General features: G+C 35.7%; 1 protein-coding gene across 6 annotated transcripts in view; it reads right to left on the reverse strand.

Annotated features, from left to right (window-relative positions):
- Positions 1-14,974, reverse strand: part of RAPGEF6 (Rap guanine nucleotide exchange factor 6) — a 225,217-nt gene that overhangs the window by 17,181 nt on the left and 193,062 nt on the right. For 4 of the 6 annotated variants that reach the window (XM_006072649.3, XM_025293055.2, XM_044947859.1 and 1 more), the window contains 4 exons: positions 11,720-11,931; positions 7,188-7,311; positions 4,908-4,931; positions 1,467-1,687 (listed from right to left, as the gene is read on the reverse strand). In XM_006072649.3, coding sequence (XP_006072711.2) covers positions 1,467-1,687; positions 4,908-4,931; positions 7,188-7,311; positions 11,720-11,931 — 581 coding nt within the window. The remainder of the gene's footprint in view (positions 1-1,466; positions 1,688-4,907; positions 4,932-7,187; positions 7,312-11,719; positions 11,932-14,974) is intronic. The other 2 variants (XM_025293053.2, XM_025293060.2) reach the window with 1 other exon arrangement.

A 14,974-nucleotide genomic window follows, 5' to 3' on the forward strand; every position in this document is an offset into this window, starting at 1 on the left:
CAAAGCCCTGAAGCACTTGAGACTCAAGCAATTAACATCTTCTCATTTATACTGTTGAAATGCTCTCTTCACTCTATCAATTCTAGCATGCCTTCAAGCCATTCTCCATACATCAGCATCATGGCTCTTCCCTCATGAAAATCTGATCTGATAATGCTACTTTCCTTCTACAAATGCCCTGCACAAACCTTCAGATGACTTGCCACTGCTCTCAGGATAAAGACACAAATCCTTAAAGCAAGGTCTTTTAGACCCTGCATGATCCAGCTTCCACAATAACCCACACTCTGTTCTCAAGACATCTTGTATCCTTCCTTCACAGCACTGATAATTATAATACAATTATCTGTGCAATTAATCAATCAATGCCTCTTCCCTCCACAAGGCTATAACTAACAAGATTATAAGGATGGTATATCTTGTTTACAACTGTATCCCTATGTGTTCAGTGATACAAACAGATGTTCAATATGTAGGTATTGAGTAAGTGAAATTATTTCAACAGCTATACACAGGAATACCAAATTTGCTAGAAGTGTTCAAGATATTGTTTTTATAACAACATTTACTGAATGGCTCATTACCCTACATTTGAGTTAATTGTGAATGTGAATTTTAAAAACAATACTTAGTTGTATTTCCGTTTTCTTTTCTACTCTATTGACATAGTTGTCCCATTACTATGCAAATACTATACCATTTATCAATCTCAGGGTCAACTCATGATGACTGCCATTTCTCCCTATTAACTAGGAACACAGAAACAGAAAATCTGAACCTTCCCGCCCCCTATATTCTGTCAACATTTAAATCAATTTCTATGTATTATATTGGGATTTTTACTGGCGTAACATTTAATCACATATCCAGATAAGTAATACTCATAATAGATGTACAATCTTTGATTTCTGCTTTCACAACTCATAATGTCTTTGACCCAGAGATACAGGCATTCTACTGTCTGTACTTAATTAAAAAAATTGAGTATTGAGAATAGGATCTATTTTGTTCATCACATTTTCTAGTCATAAATAATATTAGAAAAGCTCAGATTTTTCTTGTTCTTACCTTATGTACTGATACCTATAATTTATTGTATTTTTTCAGTTGGTAAATATCTATAAAATTCTTAGAAAAGGGAAAATTTTCACTTATTTTACTTATCATTTAGGGATGAAAGTAAGAACATTCTCAAAGACAAAGACTCCTCTATAATGTTTCAGTCTTTAAGATTTTATAATGCTTTTCAAAGAACTATATTTAGACTCCATTTCCTGCACAGAGAAATCATCAGGAATGGATGAGAATTCAGTATCTGATTAACATGATGACATGATGCTTGAGGTATGTCAGTAAACTTTTGTGAGCGAAAGTTAATTTTCTTGGGACTTCACCATAATACTAGAAAAATAAATTTCTATTTTGTTGTGCTGTTTAGTATCACGTAAGTGAAAACTTGTACTTACAGGTACCATACGCAGGCTCCCATTGCAATGACATCATCTGGAACTTCTCTTCATCTGTCTCGACATCCAGACTGGAAAGATACTGCTTCACTTTTCTTGCCATTTGGGCATCTTCATATAGCTTCTTGGCATTTAGCAGAGAGCTACGGCGTGCCCTTTTTTTGTGTGCACCTCCCTGAACATCCAGCATGTTTGAATTTGTGCTGCCTTGACTCAGTGACCTGTAAGATGAAGATCACAATAATGGGCTATAAAGATGCGAATTAAGTATGGCAGACTGAAGATTAAAAGAATTCTGTTAATGAGATTGCATGCTGATGCAAATGAGTTAAAAGATGAAAAGCATTAATGCAAAGTAATATGTCACACATGGCAATGTTCTGAGTTTTAAGATTCAGCAAAGTGAAGAACTCAAAAGGATAAGTTAACAATTCCCCCCAAAGCAACAATTTCCATCAGACCTATGTTTGGTGCCTTCCAACCCACAGGACAACTGTGACAGTGAAAGCAGTCCTTGGCCCCGTGGCCATCCACACTCTGAAGATATGTCAAGAGCCTAATTGGGCAAGTGCACCCTGAGCTAGATCTCTGCACCAGGGTTCTTCAGCATGGGAGTTTCTAGAGCAGCTCTGGTTGTATGTGCTGCTTTGGACGTGCTACTGCCATCATCATTTCTGTGTACAGCAGACCTACTCTGAGCATGCTCCAATGTTACCTGTAACCAGATTTTGGCCAAACTTTAAAGAGAACAACCAATAAGAAAAATAACACTATTTATATTCAAGTCAATATAGTCAGAGATCAGAAACAGCAGTAAAAAGCTATTCCATGTTTCCACTCACATATGAATTGGTGAGGTAACACATGGCTTCTAGGGTTGGGGATATGGGATCTTTCTTCTGCAGTGCCTCTAAATGTGATGGAACTACAAGCTGGGTAGGAATTACTACAATTCAAACAGGCTAATAAAGTTTTACATACAACTCTTTTCAGCAATCTTTCTTCTACAATAACTGTATCTAGAACCACTGGAAAACAGGAATTGCAATGCTATTTGTCCTTTGTAACAAAGATGGCAAACAAAAGGTTCTAGACGATTTTTATTTTAAAGGCAGTTGCCATTCTAAAATAATGAAGGTATCTATGGGTTTTCAAAGTTAGCCTCCCAATTACCCAAAGATATTAAAAATTGGACCACAATCATATAATCTGTTTTTTCCATATTCATATAGCCCATTTTAAAAACACACTAAAATCCTAATATTTTCGCTTCAGATTAAGTGAAATAAAGCTGTAAAAAATGTTATTTTTCTTTCACAATTTTAAGATCTTTAAAAGACTGTGTCTTACAGTGGATAGAAACTTGCAATTGTTACTGGTCAGGCAGAAACTGTGACATGTTTGTTGCTACTTACACAGCAGAAATTTCAAAATTTGCAGAATAGTTTGGAAAAAATCCAACGGCATTAGTGAATACTCCCTTAACCTTCAGGAATTATAAGGCTTCAGGATTATAAGGCTGTAGTGACTCTAAAGTTCAACAACATTCCTGAAGCAAGTGTCAAAAGGAAGCTAGCCCTGTTATTTGCAGAGCCAGCCTAAGAGCCCCGCATCAGCAGCTTTCTGTTCTTTTACGGCTTGTTTAAAGAAATGTGGCATTACCTATGCATCTGATGGCACAAAAGGCAATACTGTGCGTGGGAAAAAACCCCAGAAACTAACAACTCTAAAAGTGATTCAGAAGATTCATATTCTAAATAGGAAAAAGTTTTAGAAAGACCTAAACCAATTTAATTTGCTTAATTTTTTCTTTTTATTAATGCAAAAAAGGTGTTATGTGACAAAAATGCACACCTAAAATATATAAGAACTCTTAATAAGTAAAAAATTCTCTGTATTAAGAAGGCATTTCAATGATTTTTCTTAGTGGTACATAAAATAATAGTGGACCTGACAACTGATGTTGTCTTAGATTCAAAAAAATGCAGTAAAATCAACTCCCAACATTTAAGTACAAATTTTAATACAAATATTTAATAATTTTACCTAGGTTGATATACAAAGGTGCCTAGAAATTTAGAATACAGACAAAATTTCAATAAATGAAACACTATGATAAATGACAAAGAAATGTCTTTTAATTTACTTTCAAAATGCTTTGATATAAAAAAGAAAACGTCCAGTGTCTGCAAACATCATACAATGCAATCAAATGCTGAACAGTGTGTTACACAAGTCATTCAAACACCCCAAATACCCACTAAGATACACTGTCCAAGTATTCTTCTTCATCATAGCAATGTTACGAATCAATTTCTGTTTTCAATGAGAAGAACCAGAAAAGACCAAGACATAAATGTACAGTATATAAGAAAACACATGAAAAACACACAGAGAAGGGAAGAAGAAAATAGAAAATTCAAGTTTACCAAGCTTCAACAGAAAACAAAAGACCACAAATAAGACAAGACTCAAAGTAAGTGGCTCACAAAAAATCCTTCATATATGTCTTATAAAAGCATCTAACTTCATGATTCACTGTAATCTTAAAAGAGCACATTCTAATTTAATCCATTCATCCACAAAACCCATCTTTTCCTTCAACTGAAATTGAAAAGACTAGATATATGACTTATAAGATACCTAACTAACTATGACAGATCTGTAAGTGGAGATCTGAAACTACTTGAAAAACAAAAGGTGTCATTTTCTGAATCTATTTCAGTTTAAAGAGAGGTAAGGGAGCCTTTAATTAAAAGTGGTAGGAATTTAAAATAAAATTCTATCAATGCTGTATATCTCACAGTATTAGTGGATCTGAGAAATTAAAATAATCTTCTATTTCAATTACTTACTATCTCAATTCTATAGTATAGTTTGGATAAAGGCTGCAGCTGATGGAAAATGTACCCTTTATAAACAACTTTATTATCCATTTTAATTCACTTAAATATTTATTTTTATAAATATGGCATGTGAATAAAATGGTATGGACTCTGGAATCAGACTATCACCAATAATGAATTAGAATCCACTATAGTGAGCTCTAGGAATTAGGACAATTCTGTCTTCCCCATTTGTACCATGGGAATACCGTATCTATTTCACAGAGCAGCTACAGAATTCAATATTCATATAGAGTGCTTAGAGAAGTATATAGGAAGCATACAACAATATATGCTATCATCATCATATAACTGACCCTGCTAAATTAAAATCTAAAAGGGACTTACGGGATGTCAATAATGGAAAAGTCAAGGGAGAAAAAAGCTAGTTCTACCACTATTTTCTCCTTGTTAGCAAAAGGCATTTGTCAGGAATGTAGGTTGACAGGGTTAATAGAACACATGCTATTTTACGTGCGTGCATTAATGAAAAGGATGCAGTATACGTTAAGAGTTGAGCAACCTTCATTCCAGTTGCATTCATCTCTACACTTACCCCAGACTCCGCCACCTCTTCTTCCTGTAAGCAAGAGCCACAAACATTGAAGCGTGTGTTTGAATAGGAAAGCACAGAAAAAAGACAACAGTTGAAAGTCAGAGAAACTATGGAGACAGAACAGAACAGAAAAATTTTACTAGAAAAAAATGGTAGCTTAACAGTAAAATGACTTTAATGGAACACAAGGTGGTAAAATGAATTATGACATGTACTGAAGGCCAAAAAAGTCCACAATATTTAAAAGTGTGCTTTTAGACCAATTATCTTTTTAATATGTAATTAATTTCGAGGCTTATGTTAATAAACAAGCTTAACAAAAAATATTTATTACAAGTTTCCAGGGAAACTTTAAAAGAAAGAATAGAACTTTTGAATTTTTTTCAAAGGTATTTTTGAGCCATTCATTTAAGTGAGGAGATGAAATTACAAGGAACATAAAGATTTATAATTTCGTTTTTAAGTGCTGAAATTTCTCTATGTATGTGTTCAAGAAATTTTGAACAAACCAAAGCCAACTTAATATTTAAGTATAAATATATCATGAAAATCTTTATGATCCTGTATCTCCTTATACTATAATTGGGCTGAATCAAGATTCTTTGTAACATTTTTATTCTCATTTTTTTGGCCCTCTCCTCTCTACCACCTGATTGGTCTGAGCATATCCCAGGCTTGTACTCAATAAGCTCCAGCTGTGGTCAGCCCCAATCTGTTTCTTCAGTCAGCACACTGACTACTGTCCACACTACATAATATGTATCACCAAGATGGCCAAATACTTGCTTACGGAAAACTACACGTTTCAGTACTAGCTGACAAAATCAATTTAGGCAAAGTTCAGTCTAATCTAACCATAAATGTTTTATTTTTTCCTATACTGTATTCTACTCTAGGCTAGGCCATTCAAGGGAGCGGTCAAGTTTATTGATTTCCTCCTTTGCTCATTTCTGAGGCATGGCTGGTACTTAGAAAATTATCAACTGGTCTGGTAGGCTCACAAATTCATTCAGGAACCAGGGTGCTGAAATGCATGAGTAGACGGATGTCTGTGTAAGGTAACAGGGAATGGTGGAGCCACTGTACAGGGACATATAACAAAAACAAAAACTTAGAAACAAAGAAACAAACAAATCCTCCAGGTTCACGTTGGTCCCTGGTTCTTAATTCTTCTGCTTCTACACTGCCGAGCAATGGCACCTCTCATTACATGCAGTGATTCTCAGGTGTGCAACTGGCTAGGGAAGAGGAGATATGACACACTCCTTCTTTCATATTTTGAGAATTTCTAAACTAGAGCAACCATCAGGTCAACTAGTCCTAAAAACAGGCTTCTGAACTGTGGTTTAAACAAAACAAAAATTAAGAAAACAATCCTGACATATGCTGATTCTATCTGTTTACAACAATTCCATCTCTTTTTGTCTCCTTAGTAGACTGTATTTCTTTTAAGCCACTGAAATTGTGCCTGCTCTGGCCAACATTTCATTTTTAAAGCTCTTAGGTACTAAAGGTATACACACAGGCCCAGAAGAAAATCAGATAAAAAATTAAAACCCTAGTATCTTTTCATCCTAAAAATTACTAGGAAAAATAATTTACTTTAAGTTTTATATGATTTGAGGACGCATTTGTTACTACATGAAAGGTGAATTTTAAAAAGCATTCATAGAAGATCAGGTTAATAGTGAACACAGTATTTTCATTTTTATTAAAGATACAGTATCCTTAAATCTGCACTTTCTAAACTGCTAAAGAATTTACATAAGCACCATAACTTGAGACAAAGGAATATATTTTAGACGAATAAAGCAGAACTTACACAGATATGGAACTTTAAAAATATTCAATAAAAATCAAAGACATGCAGACTAATACTTCACACATTTGGTTAGAACCAGATGCAAGTGTCTGTTTTCTCTGATAACTTCAATAAAGATCGGCAACTTACTTATATTTAAGTTAGATGACATTTTAAGTAACAACAATACAGAACTATCGGTGTAATCAAAAAAATTAATAGAGAAGTAGGATTCAAATCTCAGTAATTTATGTCATCCTGGACACATTATCTAACTGCTCTGAGCTTCAGTTTCTTTGTACGTAAAGGGCAGGCCAATATTACCAACCGTTAAAGGTTTTTATAACACACTATTATTTGAGATTGACATCTATAAAGCACTTAATACAGTGAGTGCACAATAAAAGGCAGATGGTCAATAAATGAAAAAGATCACTTTCAATGCCACTCTGTAACACTTACACACTTCAATGCCATACCTCTGTCGGAACATCATAGCTGGATCCATGTTAGCAGAAGTCATTCGAACAACCTGACGAATTTCCTTGGCAATCATTCTGAGTTTCTCAAAATTTACCAAACCATCAACTTTGGAATCATTTCCTATAGGATAAAAGTAATTTTTTTAACTCCCCAAATTAAAATATCTATATAAAGGTAGCAGAAGTCAAGTCATTATTCCTGGAGGCACAAATGAGAACCTTTATTAAACTGCCACTTTTGGTTTTAAGAATTGATAAACCCATATATGGTTTAATCCTGCTCCCAAGGAATGACCTAATGGGAGGAATTCTATTCCTATGGAAATAATGATTACGAATATTGGAAAGTGATAAACTGTGCACAGCTTCTAAAAGCCATTTCTTCATTGCATTGCAGGCACACCTAGTAAAAGTGCAGCCCTCAGTTCTAGCTCTCCAGATGCTCGGCTCACTCAGACAGGTACCTGCATCTATTTTTTTGACAGCAAAGTTAGTAACCACTTGAAAACTTAGGTTTCCACCAGGGGTCATCAAGAGTGACCTTTGGGCTTACCTAGTCCAGTATGGTTGCTATGGTTTACAATGATTTAAAAAATTGTAAAATGAGTTGTCGACACTTAAGAAGTGGAAGACATCCCATGAAAATAAGAATTTCTGCCTTATGTGGAAGAAAAAGAGAGCGGATGATATGTGAGGGATTAAATAATAGCATGTCTGTTTTCCAAGTGGTAATAACTAGTTAAAAATTAAGAGACAGATGGCTCATAGGGACAGACATCTTCAAGTCTACCATGCACATGCCCTTCCCCAGAATTTGAATTTACAATCATGACTTTAATCATTAAATACAAATTTGATTGTTCATAAGTTACATAATTTTTGTTTGTTTTATTAAGTAGTTCTCTGAGAAAAAAATTCACACAACTTTCAAAATGGTCTATTTTTCTTTGACAAGAACAGGAATGACACCAGACTTAGCCCAGATGTGGGCTTATGCAGTTCAAACCACAAGGCAAAAAATCATATGTTCAAAGGGTAATCTAACTGTCTTTTTTCCACACCTGTCTTTAACACTTGGTGTGACCCTATTTATTTCCCATGGTGGGCCCTGAGGTGTCTCTGTGGAACACCAAGTCCCTGAAGCCAAGATGGAAAACCACATGGGTCTGAACACACGTGGGCTCCCTCTTTGTAGTAAATGGTACCTATCTACTGGACATATAAACTGTTCAGGGTCTCAAAATGAGTTGGAAACAAAATGACAATGCAAAATACTTTCAAGTCATATAAACATGTTTTGAGGGAACATGCAAGAAAATATATTTGAAGTCTCTAGTAATATTTTCTTAAGAAAAAGAAGTAATAATGAAATTAGGGGCAGTATAACTAGTTAATAGGTACAACACACCGAGAACAGTTCGAAAGGTTCAACAGAAATAGAAGAAATACATTGAGTCATTAAAAAAACTGTCAAGGCAGTGAGGATCTGAAGAAATAATGAAGATGTGTGGCAAGTTTAGCATTTCCAGTGCTCCACCTACAGGCCTCTGCTGATTTCAGAAAAGGTGACCATGAGCTGAAAAACTGAGCAGTGCCAACCTGACTTTTGAAGTTAGAGAACAACTTAAGTCTAGATAAATCTTCGGGTTGGGATCTTTAAGAGACACACACACAGACACACAGACACACCACCCCCTCTCCCCCCACCCACCCCGGAACTAAAGATTAACAAAATGTAGACTGGATAAAAGTTCAGTGTTACATTATCTCAAAATGTGAAATGGTTTAAAGTGATTTTTGGATTGCTAGCACTCCTAGCTGCCTGGCAGAATCAAGTTTTAATTCTCTCTGGAGAAACAGAATATTGTCTGAAATTCTAGATTATTTCTGTAATTTTTTAATATACAACATCCATCTGGCCAAAAGTAACCAGGTACATTTGGTAAAAATTTAACATGATTGAAATGCAAGGGGAAAAAAAAGACAACAGAAAGACTCATTAAAAAAAAATAACACCTAGATTATGGAGTTACTAGAGACAGACATTAAAGTAACTGATGAATATGTGCAAGATTATAAAAAACAACTCTGAGAACTCTGGTAGAAAACATGAAGATAAGAAATGAATTTAAATTGTAAATCTGGAGGGAAAGCCCAATAACTGAAATAAGGAATATGCTGTTGAATTTACCAATAAATCAGACATAGTTGAAGAAATAATTTAAAAATTGGATATTAGGCTAGGAGAAAATTCCAGAATAAATAAAAATATCCAGGTGAGACAAAATCAAAGTCATATAATAAATAGCACAGCTAGAGAAAAACAGAGATAGAGAGAGGAGAATATTTTAAAGCAGCTATTAAAGGAGGGTAGATTATTGTCAAAGGAACAACAAATAAGACTGACAGTTGACTTCTAAAAATAACAGTGGAAGTCAGGAGATATTTCTGTTGTCTTAAAATGTTGAAAGATAGCTGCCAATCAAAATTGTGCCTTAAGAATGAATATTAATTAAAGACATTTTTTCAGATAAACAAAAACTAAGATTTTATCACCAGTAGACTTGCACATAAGAAAATAATAATCAGTGTTCTTACAAGGAGAAAAATCCTCAACCATAGGCAAACTTTGAAATTCAGGAAGGGGAAAAAACAGTAACAATATCATCACACTAAATAAATATCGACTTTACTAAACAATATTAGTACTAAGTGGGATTTAAAGGCATGGCAACAACTGTATATAAATCGAGAGGTGAGAGAATGAGTATTTGAATGGTCTGAGTTCTTGTACTGCCTGACACACAGAAAAGTACTAATGGATACTACTCAAAGTAGTATCAGCAAGTATCAATGTTGTAATGTATAGGGTAACACTAGAAAATTAGCAAAATAGTGTGTAGTCAGCAAGTTAATGGAGGACAAATACCACTCACAAAAAAACAATTAAGAGGAGTATAAACTACACGGCTGACTCAATGGACATGAGTCTGAGCAAGCTCCAGGGTTTGGTGATGGACAGGGAAGCCTGGCATGTTGCAGTCCATGGGGTCAAAGAGTCAGACACAACTGAGCGACTGAATTGAGACTACATGGCAAAAGACTAATAAATTAGGTTTTTAAAACTCAAAACATGTTGTTCATCAGAGATAATCTTAAGAGAGCCAAAGGCAAGTTGTACTATATATTTATACATATAGGACTTACACAAAATCCTTAAAAGGTGTATTAGAGAAAGAGAACATTAAGAAATTGAACTGAATGGATAAAAGAGGACAAATAAATATACAGAAGAGTGTCCAGACACATTAGTAATCAGAGAAATGAACATTAAATCACATCAAGATATAAGTACACACCTACTAAAATAGGTAGAAATAAAAAGAATGAATTGACCAGGTACTGGAGACAGCGAGGAACAATAAGAATATTCACGTCACTGCCAGTGTTCCACTTTAGTGGATTAACACCAAACTGTCTCCCAAAATTGATTGTATGAATATTCATAAATTTCACTGTGAATTATATCGAACAAAAATGCATGTGTACTACAAGATATGTGAAAGGATATTCACAGCAGCATTATTTGTATTGAGTAAACAGTGGAAACTATCAAATGCTCATCAACAGATTGAATGAATCCACTGTACTGCATTTATATAATGCAATGTCAAATAGTTTTGAATAATGATTAAAATTGCACTCAAAAACATGCAAGAATCTCATCACACAAGTCTAATGTTCACCAAAATAATCCAGCTGCTGCTAAGTCGTTTCAGTCGTGTCCGACTCTGTGCGACCCCAGAGACGGCAGCCCACCAGGCTCCCCAGTCCCTGGGATTCTCCAGGCAAGAACACTGGAGTGGGTTGCCATTTCCTTCTCCAATGCATGAAAATGAAAGGTGAAAGTGAAGTCGCTCAGCTGTGTCCGACTCTTCGTGACCCCATGGACTGCAGCCCAACAGGCTCCTCTGTCCATGGGATTTTCCAGGCAAGAGTACTGGAGTGGGGTGCCATCACCTTCTCCAAAATAATCCAGAAGCCAAACCAAAAACTAAAAAAACAAATATACTCTGTGGATATATAAAGCTCGAGAACAGGTAAAACCATCATATTAGAAGTCAACACAAGTATCTTTAGGGAAGATGAAGGTGGTAACTGGAAAAGGGCACAAGTGTGGCTGCTGGGAGGTAGGCAATGTTTTTTCTTGACTGGGTGCTGGTTGCCTGGGTGTTCACTTTGTCATAATCCATTAAGTTGTTCACTTGTTTGCGGTACTTTTCTGTATGTGTTCAGTAACTACAAAAAGAAGTTGGGAGTCTGATCTTGGTTATGTATGAATTGCATTGGGTAAACACCAACATCTGTTCTTATCAATAATGTGGGTTTTCCCTAAGATTTACTACATTTAATTGGGTAAAGCTTTTAGTGACTTATAATCAATAGGCTAAAAAATATATTAAATACATTATAATTCTGTAGAATTAGCTGAAGTTAAGCATGCTAATTTTCAAGTAACTTTCAAATACCTTCATGTAGAAATGTCATATCTTTCTTGACAACAGGAAAGAGTGGAATAATTGGAGGCTGCATGCTTTGACTACTAAGAATATTTCTGTATTTTGCCATGTTTCTGGATGGATCAAAAAGGTCTTGCAGATCTTGGAAGTGTTTCTCATACTTGCTTGGTAACTTTTCCCAAGTACCTCTGAGTCGTGCTACAGATGCCAAGTTCAAACCACTGCCAAAGATGAGAATAAAAACATTAAAAATAGGCTTGCAAGAGAGGCAGGACGCAGGTCAGGTAAGTGTATAAACCAATTTTTTTGAATGAAGCTAAAATAAGCAGATACATCTTATATAAACAGTAGAACCATAAAAAAATAATAAATAAAAGGGACTCCTTGATCTTAAAATAAGAAAAACTTTCTTCAAAGGAACTACATTATGTGTCAATGGTTGTATATAGTTTTTTTTAAGAGTGCATGTAAATGACAAATACAGTAAATCCATTAAACATACATTTAACTTAAAAATAAACTTCAAGCATCACAATGTTTTTTTTTACTTAGAAATTATTTTATGGAGACATTATTTATTTGAAAGTGGTGTAAGTGATAACAAGTGCTATATAAATATAAGTGAGGCAAGTTCTGAGACTGAAAACCTTTCTTTGAGATTTTGGCCATTCATGTCCCTGATTTCAATACTTTCATAGGTTCTATAATCCTATCGTCTGTCAAGCGTCTATATACTCAATGTCTCCTCTTCTGTTCTCGGCTACCTGACTTTTACCTATACCACAGAATTTAAAATGTTCTCTTGACTTATGATTTTAAACTGTGGAATTAGGATATCTTTGTTCCCTCTGTTTCTCAGAAATCATCTCAAAAACTATAAGGATGAATAAGAGAAATGCAGATTTCATTTCCACCAAAACTTAAGAGATATCTGTAACTCCTAAACAGAATGGCTATCAAAAAATAGTCAAGTCAAATCTAAGTATGCAAAATGCTGAAAAAGGAGGCCTGCAGTGGAAGATTTCAATGAAAGCTGTAAACCATAGCGCTCCAAAGCAGGTAACTTACTCCAAAGGCAAAACCAGCAATCCCCTATTAAACAACAAAGCAGGGTCCATAGACTGATAGAATTAGGAAGGGGCTGGACTCTTGTTCTTCACCAGGGAATGTCAGGGAAAGTAAGATTTAAAACAGTGTGTGCAGTGATATAACATCTTGGCTAGAAGCAGTTTAATAGTGACACAAGATAGCAGAGAGAAACTGAGTTGTAAGCACCCATAAAACTGTGTATCTCCATTTGCTGGAGAGAAGTTAAAGGTAAAAAAAAATTCACATACAAGCTCTATTTCTGTTAGCCTGGAACACTTCCCTGGCTCCTCTCCCATATGAATCTCCTGCAGATAAGATGGTATAGGAAAACTCATGTCCTTCAAAAACAAGGAATGAATAAAGGAGCCATAACATGCTGCTACGAGGAAAAAGACCATAAAGAAGGAAAATGTTCCGACAATAAAAACTGGGACTGACTAATGACCCTAGTATCCACGACTCAAATGAATTAATAAAGTAAACGAAGAGCAATGAAGTGATATAAGAGTTTAGGAAAAATATATATTGATTTAAAAAATTAACAAGTTCAGGAAAAATTGGAAGAAAAACCACAACTATCAGAAAAGTGAAAGCAATGCTGGAACCTACATAAAGAAAAAGATAGCTAAAATCTTGAGCAAGTATCTTAAAAGGACTGACAAAAGCAATCAGTGGAAATGGTCCGAGTTGAGAAAAACGACAGAGAAAATGGGCTTCGCTGGTGGCTCAGATGGTAAAGACTCTGCCTGCAATGCAGATTTGGGTATGATCCCTGGGTCAGGAAGTTCCCCTGGAGAGGGAAACAGCAACCCACTCCAGTATTCTTGCCTGGAGAATCCCATGGACAGAGGAGCTGGCAGGGTACAGTTCATGGGGCTGAAAAGAGTTGGACATGACCGAGCGACTCACACTTTCACTTTCTTTTCAGAGAAAAAATAATGGATATGGAAGACAAAGGCTATCTAAAATTTATATAATTGGTATCCTTGAAGCAGGAAACAAAAAAGATGGAACTGAAAAAAATCTTCAAAAGTACAATTTGAGAAAACCATCCAGGAACAAAAGAACTTAATCTATAGAATAGGCACCACAGTTTCAGAGAAACTGACACAGAACTAAATGAGATGTAGAAACACCCACGTGAAGGTAAATGACTTCAGAGACAAGGAAATAAAAGGGGAAGTAAGCTCTGAAACCTGCACAACTATATGAAACACTAGTGTAGACCAATTATCTATGAGGTTCCCAAGAAATAACATGTTAGAAAAGAACTTTAAAGCCAGATAAAGTGACAGCAAAGTTCAAAAGCAACAGAAAAATATTTTGAATATGCTTAGGATATATCATTTCCAAAAGCATTTTTAAGAAATGATTAGAAAACAAAATTCAATCAGGGGATAAGGAGAGAGAGTGATGTCAACATTATAGTGTCATTAGACATCCCTATCCCAACAACAAAAACTCAGCATCTATCCATGAACAGTGGGACCCAGAAACATGGACCAAGGGACCGGAGAGGAGACTTACCCACCAGTGTACTGGGTAATAGGCAGGAAGATTTGGAGTGGGGAATCTAGAGGAGACTATGAAATGGTTCTGGCCCCTTTCAGCTATGGACTGGGAACATATGCAGAACACTGACTTTGGTGGTCACCTTCAGAGAAGAGGGACTTTGTGAAGTCCAGGTTTCCAAAGGAGAAGTTCTAGTGCTCCACTGAAGTGGACCAGAATAGAAGAGTGTGAGTGCAATGGGATAGGAAGAGCTTGACTTTGTTGGCATCACTCCTCCCCCAAGGAAGCATTATTGTTGTTGTTGTTCTTCAGTTGCTCAGTCATGTCTGATTCTTTGTGACCCCATGACTGCAGCACACCAGGCTTCCCTGTCTTTCACCACCTTCCGGAGCTTGCTCATGTCCATAGAGTGGGTGATGCAATCCAACCATCTCATCCTCTGTCGGCCCCTTCTCCTCGTGCCTTTGGTCTTTCCCAGCATCAGGGTCTTTTCTAATGAGCTGGCTCTTATCATCAGGTGGCCAAACTATTGGAGCTTCAGCATCAGTCCCTCCAATGAATATTCAAGATGATTTTCCTTTAGGATTTACTGATTTGATCTTGCAGTCCAAGGGAGTCTCAACAGTCTTTTCCAACACCACAGTCCAAAAGCATCAATTCTTT

Source organism: Bubalus bubalis, chromosome 9 (assembly GCF_019923935.1).
Source record: "Bubalus bubalis isolate 160015118507 breed Murrah chromosome 9, NDDB_SH_1, whole genome shotgun sequence".
NCBI classification, from domain to species: Eukaryota; Metazoa; Chordata; class Mammalia; order Artiodactyla; family Bovidae; genus Bubalus; species Bubalus bubalis.